General features: G+C 37.0%; 1 protein-coding gene across 2 annotated transcripts in view; it reads right to left on the bottom strand.

The window, feature by feature from the left end:
* Positions 1–1,500: 1,500 nt before the first annotated feature.
* The window catches only part of GSPT1 (G1 to S phase transition 1), a 31,092-nt gene continuing 16,472 nt past the window's right edge, over positions 1,501–16,120 (bottom strand). For both annotated transcript variants that reach the window (XM_059038676.2, XM_059038677.2), the window contains exons 6-15: positions 15,822–15,899; positions 14,541–14,721; positions 13,207–13,361; positions 12,888–13,028; positions 11,152–11,245; positions 10,228–10,308; positions 5,574–5,747; positions 4,646–4,735; positions 4,320–4,488; positions 1,501–1,992 (exon numbers count right to left, since the gene is read on the bottom strand). In XM_059038676.2, the coding sequence (XP_058894659.1) occupies positions 1,940–1,992; positions 4,320–4,488; positions 4,646–4,735; positions 5,574–5,747; positions 10,228–10,308; positions 11,152–11,245; positions 12,888–13,028; positions 13,207–13,361; positions 14,541–14,721; positions 15,822–15,899 (1,216 nt within the window). In that variant the 3' untranslated portion in view covers positions 1,501–1,939. The remainder of the gene's footprint in view (positions 1,993–4,319; positions 4,489–4,645; positions 4,736–5,573; positions 5,748–10,227; positions 10,309–11,151; positions 11,246–12,887; positions 13,029–13,206; positions 13,362–14,540; positions 14,722–15,821; positions 15,900–16,120) is intronic.

Genomic DNA, 16,120 nt, shown 5'->3' on the forward strand with positions numbered 1-16,120 from the left:
TTTGTTTTAGAGGTAGGCCCTTCACAGTTGATACCCATGTCAATTTACTTGAGTCTTGGCAACATGCACATAATATCCTAAAAGTGTAAATGTTTTAATAGCAAACATAACTCGTTTTTAAAAAATGTGTTCAATTTAAAAATGGAAATCTATCTCTGGAATTAATTTCAATGACTCTTGAGCTTTTAAAGATTCATTAAAATCCAAGCAATTGCTAGTATTTTGTTCTTATTAATTTGGAAGTAGAAAAAGAGTTACTATGCACTGATTAAAGTTCCTACATATCCCAGAAAAATAAAAGCCCAGAGATTTGCAGACATAATAAAATTTATTTAAATTTCATGCAATTTTAATAGCCATGAGTATAGTTATAGGAAGCTGCAGGACAGTAACTATGCTCTGTCCATAAGATGTGGCCTCATTCATGAAATGAATGGGAATTTTACAGTTTAAGAAAACAGGATCAGATTAATTTTTATATTTTGTGACTGGAAATACAGTCTGACTAGGCTTTTCTTTTCTGAGGCAGAAGATTACATGGAAGGGACATGTCATTAAATACACAATTACAAAGTATCTTATTTAGAGATAAACCAATCTAAAAGAGGCCAGGTCTTTGATAAAGGGGGCATCCAATAAACCCAGGAAGTGTCCCTTCCATTTCCCATGTATTATCATTAAAAAATTTCAAAGTTGTGACACAATTATAACAAAGTCAGCCTTTGATCTAAAATCCACAATGCTGCATTGTGGTTCATCCAAATCATAATTTAGCAAATTTCAAGAAAAATCAATTTCGAAAAATTGAGAAAAACTTACACTGTGCTTGATTGTTTATCACTGTTAACTTTAGTCTGTGCAGATTCTGATGGTTCTAAAAATATGTTCATTTAGTTGCTGGATGAGATTTAGCTTTAATCAGCAGGGATCATCCAGCCTTTAAAATTACTAATACAAACAATAAACTGAGTAATTTGTAGAACTGGCACTTGCAGTTGATACAGTTTTCATATTAGATGCATGCAGCTCTTATAAATACTAAAGGAGGCATTTCTGTCGGGTCTCAACATGCTGTCTTTATTGTAAATTCCATTAACAAGTTAATGGAATTTTTTGTAGGGGTACAATTTTACTATGCTTTATATTTATAAAAACTACAGTATGCTGTTCTTGTATTTTAAAACCACTTACTGTGTTTAAGAAATCATGTTAAAATATAAATTGGCAGAAACTGGTAGACCTAATAAAGCAGTGTCACAGTTGCATAAAGATATTGTATGTATGCATTAACCATCAAAAGAATGGGGTTAAACTAATTCTTTTAATACAAACTTGAACATTGTTTGTAAATGCCTCATTTAAAGTAGTGGATAAGGAAAGTTTAGAAAAGTCCAAGTAATAAAATGTACTCAATTACTTGGTAAAGTTAAAAAGCTAATGCAACAATGTTACATCCAGATAAAAAACATTATTCAAAAGCAATTCAAATACCAAAAAGGGTTTCAAATTGAATATTTTATTAACATGGTAGTTGTCTTTGTAACATGTGCACACACACTCGCACACTCAGAATGATCTGCCTGGGGGAAAAAAAAGACTAAGTATGCCTAAGGGGAAATGAAAAATAAAAAAATTCCTGGTAGGTTTTCATTGTTGTAGGCAATTATGTCCACATCACTTACAAAGCTATTGCCAAATCTGTCCAAGGAAGCAGAGTTTGAGAGGGGAAGAAAAAAATCTTGGGAAAAATTCAACAGTGGCATAGCAGAGCTCTCAATATGAGAAAGCTGACATAATGTGGACTTTTGCTGTGGATTTTTGTCTTTGCAAAACATGGGGAGAGGTTTGTCAATGGGCAGAAAATAAGAGTAGGCGGTGTGAAGTAGGCTTTTGCAGTCAGTTTTCCTCACAGTATTGTGCAGGGTCATCAAGAAAACGCTTAGTCTTTCTCTGGAACCAGTTTCAGAACTTTTCCAATTGCAATGGTCTTACCTAGAAATGAAATTTTTAAAAAACCTTTTCAGTAGTTAACAGCAAGGCTACCTAAGATATTAAAACTTATTTTAAATCATATTTTATTTTAAATCATTATTTTACAATGTAAATTACTAATTAACTGGCTTTACCATTAAAGACATGATTTCTGATTAATGAAGGGGAACTGAAGATATGATTTTCTTTCAAAAATCTACACTTGGAGAAGTAAAATGTGGATATCCGTACACTGGAATACTATTTGGCAATAAAAAGGAATGAATTACATACAGTGCATGCCACAACATGACTGAACCTCAAAAACATACCGAGTAAAATAAACTAGACACTAAAGGTCACAAACTATATGATTCTATTTATATGTCGTGTCCAAAAAAGGCAGAGAGAAAAAGTAGATTTATGGTTGCCTAAGGCTTGGGGTGGCAATAGGTGGTGACTTTGTAAACAGGTATTAGGGTTCCTTTTTAGATGTTCTAGATGTTATAAAATTAGAATGTGGAGGATGACTGTACAACTCTGTAAACATAATTTACTGAATTGTATACTTAAAACAGGTCAATTTCGGGCTTCCCTGGTGGTGCAGTGGTTGGGAGTCTGCCTGCCGATGCAGGGAACACAGGTTCGTGCCCCAGTCTGGGAGGATCCCACATGCCGCGGAGCGGCTGGGCCCATGAGCCATGGCCGCTGAGCCTGCGCGTCCGGAGCCTGTGCTCCACAATGGGAGAGGCCACGACAGTGAGGGGCCCGCGTACCGCAAAAAAAAAAAAAACCCAAAACAAAAAACCAACAGGTCGGGCTTCCCTGGTGGCGCAGTGGTTGAGAATCCACCTGCCGATGCAGGGGACACGGGTTCGTGCCCCGGTCCGGGAAGATCCCACATGCCGCGGAGCCTGTGCTCCGCAACAGGAGAGGCCACAGCCGTGAGAGGCCCGCATACCACACACACACACACACACAGACACACACAGACACACACAGACACAGACACACACACACACACAACAGGTCAATTTCATGGTATGTAAATTATCTCATTAAAAGCTGTTAAACAGGGCTCTCAGTCCTATTATAAGAGATACAAAACCCACGTAGATCTTGTGAAAAACCTAAAAGCCAACTATTCAGAAACAAAAATTCTAGGGTTAAAAATTCTTGCTACATTAATTTCTTCTGCCTGATTTTATCAGGTAACTAAAATTCTCATTTTGTTATATTAATGGGACAAACCCACTAACCAGTTTCACCAAGAAGAGTTTTAAGATAATGACTTCAGGGGCTTCCCTGGTGGCGCAGTGGTTGAGGGCCTGCCTGCCGATGCAGGGGACACGGGTTTGGGCCCCGGTCCGCGAAGATCCCACATGCTGCGGAGCCTGCGCGTCCGGAGCCTGTGCTCCGCAACGGGAGAGGCCACAACAGTGAGAAGCCCGCGTAACGCAAAAAAAAAAAAAAAAAAAAAAAAGATAATGACTTCAAATGGCACCTTTATACAGATTTCTCCAAAATAAGGCTCAGGGACCATATTCATCATATTCCAGTGTTTGACATGGCTCCTGCCATGCAGTAGATATAAAGTAAAGTTTTTGCTGTATGAAACTGGAGCTAATATATGAACTGACTATTCTATATTTCAAGTGAACCATGAAGTTGTATGTAAAGTTTTCCAGTCTTAAAATAGTTATCTAAGTTAACATAATAATCTACAGAGAAATGTTTAATAAGTCATTTTGTTTCCATGATACCAGAGTTTCATGGCTGTGAGATTAGAAAATTACAGCTGTTCCAACCCACTCAGGTAGGCAGAAATGGACACACACACAAAAGAACATGAATATTAAACTTCTGAAATATTAGGTGTTAAGACTATCAATCTATGTACCCCTTTTATCTCACCCCATTTCAGTGTGATTAATGTTTATCCTATTTGATTTTAAAATGATTTCTTCTGAGCATAAAAAAAGATGTCTACCTCAGAGGCTTGCTTAGCAAAAATTTGCTCTACAGGATAGAGTCCTTCAAGATGAGTTTTAATCACATATTACAGAGGATTTCATCATAGAAATGTCTTATTTAGTAATAAATGACTCTCAAAACCCACTGCTCGCAAAATATTAAAATTAAGATTATTCATCTAGAGCATCACTATTAAGATGTGTGGTCAAGTCTGTCTGCTGTTCAAGTCATTCAACTCATAAAACATTATATGAATATATTATAAAACAAGTTTCCAAGTTTCCTATGAACTTGCAATGTGCGCTGCACTCAGATGAAGATTACCAAAGCTAAGCATCTTAGATATAACACTAGACATCAATTTAAAGGCTTACCCTCATCTCTTAAAGTAAAACGACCCATCTGAGGGAAGTCTTTAAAGGTCTCAAGGCAGATGGTTCCTGCTGTTCTCAAGCGGGCAATGCATACTTGATCTTGTTTCACAAAACGGGGTCGAGTCTTACTTTTTTCTCCTGATTTTTTGTCTACCAAGCAGATTAAGGCCTATCCAAGAAAAAAGGATGAGATTGGAATAATGTCAAATAAAAGAATCTTTAAAGTAATACTAGAAGTGCAAATAAGAATACATCACTGTTGCTGATCAAAAATTATCAAGATGAAATGGTCTTAAAACAAAAACCTCAATTATCTTAAAACTCACTGTTATTTCGACTTCTTCAATACAGGTATGGATATGCAGCACCGCATTATAACCTGGGCAGATGATGGATTTGTGCTCTATAATCACTATCTGTCAAACAAAAAAATTCACATCTTTATCCCTAGGTAAAAAAGAATTGAATGTGTAACTCACAATCTCAATAGGGCACCAACTTATTTTTGTGTTAGAAGTGGTAGATCAGATTGCCTTACCTCCAAGCATGAACTTTGATATCCTTACCTCACTGATCTTCTTGGCTAGCACACAAACTTTAAAGACACAGGCAGACTTTCTTCTCTGGGAAGGCTTTCCTCTATACTCCCCACCAAGGAATTTATCATTGCTGCTCACATGCTAGGTTTTTTCCTCCTAGATGTGAACTCATAGTTTTATCCATTTCCCAGTATCCAAGGTCCAAAGTTAACAACCTTGTATCTGACATCAAAATCTAACTTGATTCGCCATCGTATCTTAGAACTCAAAAATTCTGTGAGCTGTACTAATCACTTATTCTTTCATTCTCCTGGGGAGGTCAGGTTGCTAATAACATGGAGAAATTACGTGTGTTTTTCTGTCTGGAAAGTTATTTGCTCTGAATGAACAGACAAACCATGGCTTCCAAGGCAACTACGCTCTACTTAAAGTGAAAAACACTTTGAGCAAAATGTAAGTATCAATATATATTATCAACAGGAAATAAAAAAGGGAACTTACAAAGAATACTACCTACCCAGTACTTGTACCATCTTAAAAACTTCATGTGTATGAGATACACATCACAGTTGTGATCTCTATATATGGTTTATTCTATTTCAGTTCCCCTTCTGCACACAATGGCATGTCACCAATAATCAAGACAAAAGAGATTTAAATTCTAGTTTCATTTAGACAGTGAACATCATCATGATAATTACAATAACTGCTTTACCTGGGCATCAAATGTGCGACCAGAATGACAAAGATTATTAGGATCACAAAGTATGAACCCTGGAAGAATCTCCTCCTCTTCAATTCCTTTCAGTCTGATTTTGAGGTTTTCACCTGGGGCTACAGAATCAGTTTCTACATCATCGGAAAGGATTCCAAGAACTTCCACGTTGTGCTTAAAAAGAAACCAAGATTGGAGATTTTTTGACACATTCACTGCATTATAGTACAGAAAATTATCTGTCTGCTGAAGACTTGCAAGTTACATTTTGACACATTCACTGCATTATAGTACAGAAAATTATCTGTCTGCTGAAGACTTGCAAGTTAATTTTTCTGTGGTTGTTGATTAGCCAAAATAATTCTTTGAGTGTGAAACGTTGTAACATTTGTATGACATGAACTTAATGAAAAAAATCATATCCTAGAAGTACAAACTGCCAATTAGAAGATTTATCTGTCCATCCTAATAATTTCCAAAGAGAACAAGTATAAACTAACATTTGCCTTTTTTACTTTTTCAAAATTACAACATTTAATCTGAAATTTGGATTTTAATTTTATGGATGTAATTTTTATTATTACTGTTAAATTCCAGGAGATAACAGACATAGCTTCCATTACCTATCAATCCCCCAAACATCCAAAGAATGTACTTTTCTAAGGTTATTTGAACAACTAAGCTTTAAAGCACATTGACTGTTTAATAGGTAGTTTCCTTTTGGGGTGATGAAAATGTTTGGGAACTAGACAGTGGTGATGGCTGCACAATACTGTGAATGTACCTAAACGTCATTAATGGTAAAATTTATCTGTCTTTCACTACAATAATTTTTTTTTTTTAAAGAGCATATAGATGGGGGGAAAAAATGTTAAAAGCAATACTCACTAGTATTCCCTCACTTTATTCCACTTCTGCCCTTGGAGGTAATTCATATTTTTAAAACACATGCCAGAAAACAAACAAAATAAAGCCTTCAAGACAAAAATGAACTTTCTCATGATGGTAGACATACAGTAGAGAATCCAGAATCATTATATTCCATACCAGAATTCTACAAACTGTCACTTGATAAACTCTAGTAGTTTCCCCCCCCACACACACACATACATACATACATACATACATACATACATACATACATACATACATACATAATGGCTTTCTTTCCCAAAAGGCATCTTATACCTTACTGATACCTGTCTGTTGAAATTCATTCCAAGAACAGTAATGGGATAAAGGGGTAGAAACTAGCAGTTCCACCGTATACAACTAAACAAGTATATACAACTAAACAAATAATCCATCATCATAATTCCTCTCCCCAAATAAGGACTTTTATAGCTGAACAAGATAGAGCAAATCTAATCTCTAATCCATACTTATGAAAAATTAAGATTAAGACCAACAAATTCTTAGTTTATGAAAAGTATTAAGGATTTTACCTACTCTAAGTACCTCACATAAGTGGAGTCATACATGATTTATCTTTTTGTGTCTGGCTTATTTCACTTAGTATAATGCCCTCCAGGTTCATCCATGTTGTAGCCTATGTTAGAATTTCCTTCCTTTTTAAGCTGAGGTAATATTCTGTTGTACGTATACACCACATTTTATTTGCTCATTCATCCATCAATGGACACTACAGGTTGCTTCCACGTTTTGGCTATTGTGAATAATGCTGTTATGAACATCAGTTCTTTTTTTTTTTTTCCTTTTTAAAAATTAATTTATTTTTGGCTGCACTGGATCTTTGTTGCTGTGCGTGGGCTTTGTCTAGTTGCAGCAAGCGGGGGATACTCTTCATTGCAGTTCATGAGCTTCTTGTTGCGGTGGCTTCTCTTGTGGAACGCGGGCTCTAGGTGCGCAGGCTGTAGAGCGCAGGCTGTAGAGCGCAGGCTCAGTAGTTGTGCTGCATGGACTTAGTTGCTCCGCAGCATGTGGGATTTTCCCGGACCAGGGCTCGAACCCGTGTCCCCTGCATTGGCAGGCAGATTATTAACCATTGTGCCACCAGGGAAGTCCCTGAACATCAGTTATTCAAGGTCTGCTTTCAGTTCTTTAGGGTATATACCCAGATGTGGAATTGCTGGATCATGATTATTCTTTTAAGTTTTTTGAAGAAATGCCATTATGTTTTTCACAGCAGCTGCACAATTTTACATTCCTGCCAATAGTGCACAAAGGTTCCAATTTCTCCACATCCTCACCGGCATTTGTTGTTTTCTGGGGTTTTTGACAGTAGCCATCCAGATGGGTGTGAAGTGTTATCTCACTGTGACTTTGATTTGCATTTTCCTAATGATTAGTGATGTTGAGCATCTTTTCATGTGTTTTTTGGCCACTGTACATCTTCTTTGTAGAAATGTCTAAGTTCTTTGCTCATTTTTTAGTCAGCTTGTTTTCTTTTTGTTGTTGAGTTGTAAGAGTTCTTGATATATTATGGATAGTAACCCCTTATCAGATTTATGATATACAATTTTTTACCCACATTCTGTAGGGTGCCTACCTATTAATTTTTTAATGTAAAATAGCCTGGCATCTACTTCTTTTAAAACATTTCATTCTATTCCACTGAGACTCAGGGTACTAGTGAACTCAGTGAACTGAGTTTTTAAGGCTTGATTAACAACTGTAAGATATGCTACACTGACCTGCATAGTTATTAGTATAAAGTGACAGCTTGTACAAGAACTAGTATATTAAGGCCCTTTACCTTTAGCTATAGCCCAGCTCTAGGTTCACTTGCCCGTAGTACTCTTCTTTCTATTGTGATAAAATACTCATAAAATTTACCTTTTTAAACCATTGTACATTGTACAATTCAGTGGCATCTACATTCACGATGGTGTACAACCATCACCAGTATCTGGCTGCAAAACACCTTCATCACCCCAAAAGGAAGCTCTATACCAATTAAGCAATCACTCCCCATTCTTCTTCCCTAAGCCCCTTGCTTCCATTTCCACCAGCAAACTCAACTTCTGTGACTGCTGAACAGACAAAATAGAGCAAGGATTCAAACTGACCATTATTTCCATTCATTTATCATTGACTTGCAAGTTGCAGAGATAATTACCTTAGAAAAAAGATACTATGATAAGAATACTCTGATCTCCAAGGCATCAAGAAACCCCAAAGTATATTTTGTAAGGTTCCAATTATACCTAAACAGTACATAGACAATTACCTTTTGTAATTCACTGTGCCTGGAATAAGCATGGTAAAGAAATAAATTCTCAGGGGACCTCCCTGGTGGCACAGTGGTTAAGAATCTGCCTGCCAATGCAGGGCACATAGGTTCAAGCCCTGGTCCAGGAAGATCCCACATGCTGCAGAGCAACTAAGCCCACGTGCCACAACTATTCAGCCTGTGCTCCAGAGCCCACAAGGCACAACTACTGAAGCCCACGTGCCTAGAGTCCGTGCTCCACAACAAAAGAAGCCACCACAATGAGAAGGCTGCACACGGCAACGAAGAGTAGCCCCCGCTCGCCACAACTAGAGAAAGCCCCTGCGCAGCAGCGAAGACCCAACACAGCCAAGAATAAATTTATTTAAAAAACCCAAATTCTCAGTTAAATCTTAACAAAGTCTCTATTTGGAGGTTCTGATGATTCAGGCCTGTTTTCCTACATAACTAATACCTCTAGATTGTTAGAGAAGTCCTCTGGAAAACAAGTAACAGTTTCTTAGTAACACGTCATCTGCAGTTATCAGCAACTGAGCAGTCAGAAATAACACAAAGGAATAGCTTGAGATTTTTGCATGTTACTTAATGAAACCCTCTCCAATAATGAAGAAATTACAATAAGGTGGAAAGAAAGAGTCAGGGCAAGACCCATTTATGATAAAGGCAAATCCTCTTCTCCCAAAATAAATTAGGAACATAGGTTAGACACGTTATTTTATAGTACACAACATAACTATGTACAAAAAATAAAAGAAAGCTAATTATATCATGATTAAAGCTGAGTTTTCATCCCTGGCTCACTTACTAATCCAGTGTGTTAACAGAAGCAAGTCACCTAACCACTTCAGATTTCTATTTACTTCCTGTAAAATAATGGAGTTGGGCTTTCCTGGTGGCACAGTGGTTAAGAATCCGCTTGCCAGTACAGGGGACAAGGGTTCAAGCCCTGGTCCGGGAAGATCCCACATGCCGCGGAGCAACTAAGCCTGTGCACCACAACTACTGAGCCTGTGCTCTAGAGCCCACGAGCCACAACTACTGAGCCCACATGCCACAACTACTGAAGCCCATGCGCCTAGAGCCAGTGCTCCACAACAAGAGAAGCCACTGCAATGAGAAGCCTGCTCACTGCAACTAAGAGTAGCCCCTGCGCGCAGCAACAAAGACCCAATGCAGCCAAGAATAAATAAATTAAATTAAAAAACAAAGAAAATGGAGTTGAAGATTTCGTGATGATGCACCTTTTAACTCTAACATGGAGCTAATACTGTCCCTTCTCCATTTGTCAATAAATAACATCACATATTCCTGACTAAACTTTGTACTTGACATTAATAAAACATAATCCTGGATTTAAAAAGTTGTTTCTTTTAATGAAATCCCTAAGATTGAAAAGTTCTGGCTCCTTGCTAATATTTTCAAGAGAAAATTTAAATGAGCAAGAGCATTACTAATTCTTACCTTGTTTGGCATCATAACAAGCTGCTGACCTTTACAAATAGATCCTGATTCTAGCTTTCCCAGGACCACAGTGCCCATATCCTGTTTAAATTTAAAATGAAAAACCAAATGTCAGACTTCTATTACTACTCTACAGCAGTTCAACAACCCAAAGTGAAATCTTGCAGGGCTTACTCATAAAAGAAAATCTTTAGCTCAAGTGGTAGAATGCTTAGGATTAATCTTAAACACAGGTAAATATATCTGTGTCATAAGCATATGTATAATTATAATACTAATAAATAAGTAGGCTTAGGATTTAAAAAGAAAGCACACTGCAGGAGACAGGGCAGAATTTTATGTTTGAAGATCTGAATTATTTGTTCAAATTCAGGTCCTCTCAAAATATGAGACTTTTCTCTCTTTTATAAAATTGGAAAAATACTTGTTCAAGCAATTTAGCATAAAGCTAATCAAAGAATGAAGTGTTTGAGAAGGGCAAAATATTACATATTGATAATGCAATACTTAAAAACCTAGTTAAAAATAGTGAAGCTTTTTTTTTAAAGATTAACATCCAGTGTTGGTGAGGCTATGGCAAAACCAGCACTCATATACTGATACTGCTTGCTGGTGGTCATGTAAGTTAGCACTGTATTCTGAAAGGCTGTCTGTCAGTATCCATCAACTTTAATACACAAACCCCTCCAGCAGTTTTACTTATATGAGTCTCTCTCTAAAACTGATCATTGGCTCACTGGAAAATAGCTGAAATAAACTAAGTTTATTGATTAAATTATGGTCTATCTATATCACTGAATAATATATAACCATTAAAAAAGAGACACCTATGTTATGTTGTTAATTATTAAAGTTATTTCATAATTTAAAACAAAACAATTTATCACCTCCCATAAAACCCAAGTTCTTCAACATTTTGGGTACCTTGTACTTATCCACAATTGGCAGCCTGATTGGTCCATCAACTGATCTATTGAAGTTTGGCAAATTATCCAGATATGGAATAAATGGTAATCCACTGAAAACATAACAATATCCATTAAAGAGAGTCAACATAAATGTTAAAATTTTAAGAAATTACATGACTCTAACTTTATACAAAAAAAAGTGGTTATAGCAAATTTCCATTCTACCCATGTACTCCTCTCATTCAACCTTTTTTTTTTTTTTTTTTTTTTTTTTTTGTGGTACGTGGGCCTCTCACTGTTGTGGCCTCTCCCATTGCAGAGCGCAGGCTCCGGACGCACAGGCTCAGCGGCCATGGCTCACAGGCCTAGCCGCTCTGCGGCATGTGGGATCTTCCCGGACCGGGGCACGAACCCGTGTCCCCTGCATCGGCAGGCGGATTCTCAACCACTGCACCACCAGGGAAGCCCTCAACCTTTTTATTATCCAGTTCATTTCACTTATTCCTCAGAAAAATTAAAAAATATAACAAAATATTTCAATATAATGAAAAAGCTTCCCCATAAACTTATTTTATTAAAATTGAGAAAAGTATTTTATGGCAAATAGCCCACATGTTGTAATAAAATGACTCCACTCTATTACTTAATTTTTATGGAGTTTTCCAGCTCTGAAATCAGGATTCTATAAAATATTAATAGTTTCCCCTTTAAAACTACAGTATATGGATTGGGAGGCTTAGTATTGCCAAGATCGCAATGCTCCCCCCAAACCGATCTACAAATTCAATGCAATCCTTAGTAAAATCCCAGCTGCCTTTTTTCAGAAATTAATCAGCTGATCCTGATATTCATATGGAAATTCAAGGGACCCAGAATAGCCAAAATAATTTGGGGGAAAAAAATAACAAAATTCAAAGACTCACACTTCCCAATTTAAACACTCATAAAGCTAAAATAATCAAGACTTTTTACCTTATAAAAAATTAATCCAAAATGAAACACTCCCCTAAGAGCTTCAGTAGGCTTAAGTGAAAATAACAGAGCTAACTCTTTATGACGGGATTAGGCAACACTTCCCTAGCCGTAACACCAAAAGCACAATTAAGAAAAAAAATAGGGCTTCCCTGGTGGCGCAGTGGTTGAGAGTCCGCCTGCCGATGCAGGGGACACAGGTTCGTGCCCCGGTCCAGGAAGATCCCACATGCTGCGGAGCGGCTAGGCCTGTGAGCCATGGCCGCTGAGCCTGCGCTCCGCAACAGGAGAGGCCACAACAGTGAGAGGCCCGCGTACCACAAAAAAAATAATAATAAAAAAAATAAACTAGACTTCATCAAAATTAAGACCTTTCGTGCTTCAAAGGACACCATCAAGAAAGTAAAAAGACAGCCCACAGAATGGGAGAAAATACTTGCAAATTGCGTATCTGCTAAGGGACTTGTATCAGGTGAGTAAAGTACCCTTAACAACTCAATAACAAAAATACAACCCAATTAAAAGAAAAAGGTCGGGCTTCCCTAGTGGCGCAGTGCCCCAGTCCCACATGCCGCGAGCTGGCTGGGCCCATGAGCCACGGCCACTGAGCCTGCGCGTCCGGAGCCTGTGCTACACAACGGGAGAGGCCACAACAGTGAGAGGCCCACGTACCACAAAAAAAAAAAAAGACAAAGGTCGTGGTATTTTTAACGCCAAGGTTACAGTCAGTGTTTTCTTAAATTACTTATTAAGACATCAACTTTTAAAAAGGTTACTTACATGTACCAAGGACAGAAATCTGATTGCTCTTTAAGATTTGCTCCAGTCAGTCCTGAGCAGGGCATGAAGTGAATGTCCTTTTTGGGATTGAAGCCAACTTTTTTCAAAAATGGCACTAGTTTCTCTTTACATTCTTCATATCTATTAATATTTATAAATAACTCAATTATAATGTAAAGCAACTGAACTCTAGTTTCAACACTACACAAATTAAGGTTTAGAAAAACCGCAGGAGAAAAAAAGTATACAGTAACAAAACCATCCTTTATTCCACTAACATGTCTATAAAAAAACCAAACAGTAAGACATCCCAACTTACCTCTCATTGCTCCAATTTACTGTTGGATCATCCATCTTATTAATAAGCACAATTAAGTGTTTTACACCTGCTGTCTTTGCCAACATTGCATGTTCTCTTGTCTGTCCTCCTTTTTCAAATCCAGTTTCAAACTCTCCTTTCCTAGCAGAGATTACCTATTCCAAGAAATCAAACAGTTTATTCTTACACATTCAGGTACATTCTTCTAACAATAAAACATCTTTCCTTTCAGTTTTATCAGAAGCTTCTTCCAAGAAAATATAAGTAAATGAGTTATACATACTTTTGAACATCACAATGTCTAAATGCTTTAAGATTTTGGTAAATGTTTCTTGATTCCCAAGTCTCCAAAAATCTAGTATGCCTTTATTTTTATTTATTTATTTATTTTTTATTTTTATTTTTTGCGGTACGCGGGCCTCTCACTGTTGTGGCCTCTCACTGTTGTGGCCTCTCCCATTGCGGAGCACAGGCTCCAGACACTCAGGCTCAGTGGTCAAGGCTCAGGGGCCTAGCCACTCCACAGCATGTGGGATCTTCCCGGACCGGGGCACAAACCCGTGGTCCCCTGCATCAGCAGGTGGACTCTCAACCACTGCGTCACCAGGGAAGCCCACCTTTGTATTTTAAAATTCAAATATGTATGTGATTTAGTGCTAGTACACTGACCACCCCCTGCCAAAAAAAATTGCAAAATGACTGAAGACCTTAAAATGGATAATTTCTTATTCATTTTTGTACCCACAGTACATTTATTGAGTACAAAATGGATTAGGCTTGGCAGTCAGTGGACACTAATTTCTGGCACAGTAAGAGGTAATAAAGGATAGAGAAAAACAAACATTTTCATGAGTAAATCAAATTATGAAGATTTCTTGGGCAGATTAGAGAGACAAAAGTGAAAATTGTGACTGTATATATTATAGTTCACTGTAACCTAAATTCTAGCTTTTAGAAGGTAAATTCAAATGTTTACATTTTGGGACTTCCCTGGTGGCGCAGTGGTTAAGAATCCGCCTGCCAATGCAGGGAACACGGGTTCAAGGCCTGGTCCAGGAAGATTCCCAAATGCCGGAGAGCAACTAAGCCCGTGCACCACAACTACTGAGCCTGCACTCTAGAGCCTGTGAGCCACAACCGAGCCCATGCGCCTAGAGCCCGTGCTCCTCAACAAGAGAAGCCACCGCAATGAAAATCCCACGCACCGCAACGAGAGAAAGCCTACGTGCAGCAACGAAGACCCAACACAGCCAAAAAAAAAAAAAAAAAAAAGTTTACATTTTAAGTTGGGCTGTTAACAAATACACAGATGAATTGGAAATGTCTTTCCTTACCAGTACAGCCAAATCTGCTTGAGAAGCACCACCAATCATATTTGGGACAAAACTCTTGTGGCCAGGGGCATCTAGAATTGTAAAATGCTTCTTTTCTGTTTCAAAATAGGCACGACCCACTTCTACTGTTTTACCCTTGTCTCGTTCTTCCTGATTTGTGTCTAAGGCCCACGATAAGTACCTGAAATAATTTTAAAATAAGAATAATACTGGTAAGAACATGAAAGTTTTAAAAATATTCTTCTACCAAGATTTAAATCATGAACAAGACTGGGTAGAAATAAAAATTAAATGACTAAAATTTGTATGCTTTTGATTCAAACACTCAGTGCTTTTCTATCTATCCAATGTCAATTATATATTCTATAAGCAAACATTATGTATGAGAACAAGCTGACAATATACAAAGAAAGACTATTTAGTACCAATGCCAATATCACCATGAGTTAAGTAATAAGTTCCGTTATATTTCATTTTAAAAATCATCTAGCACAAAGTATAATACAAACAAGGCTGTATAAGGGTATCTTTCAAAAGTAAAGGCCACTAATCCACCATTTGGGAGCAACAGCTACTTGCTAAAAATTATTTCGATATTTCTTCACTATATAAGAATTACTTATATAAATTTAAACCATCTATAACACTAGGTGTTAATTTAGATGACATCATCTGTATTTCATAGTAAGTAATCCATTTTTTAGTATTATACTGATTAGGATTTTTTCCCTTAACACAGAAATACAATTTTTTAAAAAAGACCATCAATGTCCTATTTAGATAAAGCTTGTTAACTTAAAAAAAATTAAGGTTAGAGAGAAGAAAAATGCTGACCCTTTCTCTCAACATGCAAAGGCAACCAGTGTCAATAATTCCATCTATTCTTTTTTCATTATTCACATAATGATCATACTCTAAGTACTATTATGTTACCTGATTTCTCCCCAAATTCCACTGTAACATCAGTTCTATTCCTGGTTACTATAAATTCTATAAATGAAATTTTAGTGGCCAGGTAATGACTTAATTAAATAGATGTTTTATAATTTATCCCACAAGTCTCCTATTATTATCCTGGATGTTTGGATGTTTCCAGATTTTCTCTGTGTAAAGTTATGAAGTCATCACGAACTGATCTACTAGGTAGTATGAGGGTAAGGGAAACTTTTCCTTTGTTATGACACCATTTTAGACCTCATGAACTTACATCTTAGTAGTCTACAAAAGTATTAAGTAGGCAGAGTTTCCTTAAAAGTAATTTATAGTGTCATAAAAGTTTACCAAGTTTCTCTGTTTTTTTCTTTAGCTTCTCTTTCATATTTCTCAAGTGTCCTTTTGTCAACCATTCCAGTCAAATACCTGAAAACGTTGAAAGAAAAGAGAAACAACATTTAGTTACTTACAAATTATTCAGTTGTGAAGTTAGGAAACCTTTAAAACTCTTCTGAGGGGAACTTAAACTCCACAAAAAGCTACTTTAAAGTACAAGTACTACTGGGGTAGATGCTGAAATTATGGAACGTTTCAGTGCAACAGATTTACAGTCTCAAATTACTTCCCCCAAGATAATGGGGAAAAAA

The sequence above is a fragment of the Kogia breviceps genome, chromosome 14 (genome assembly GCF_026419965.1).
Source record: "Kogia breviceps isolate mKogBre1 chromosome 14, mKogBre1 haplotype 1, whole genome shotgun sequence".
NCBI lineage: Eukaryota > Metazoa > Chordata > Mammalia > Artiodactyla > Physeteridae > Kogia > Kogia breviceps.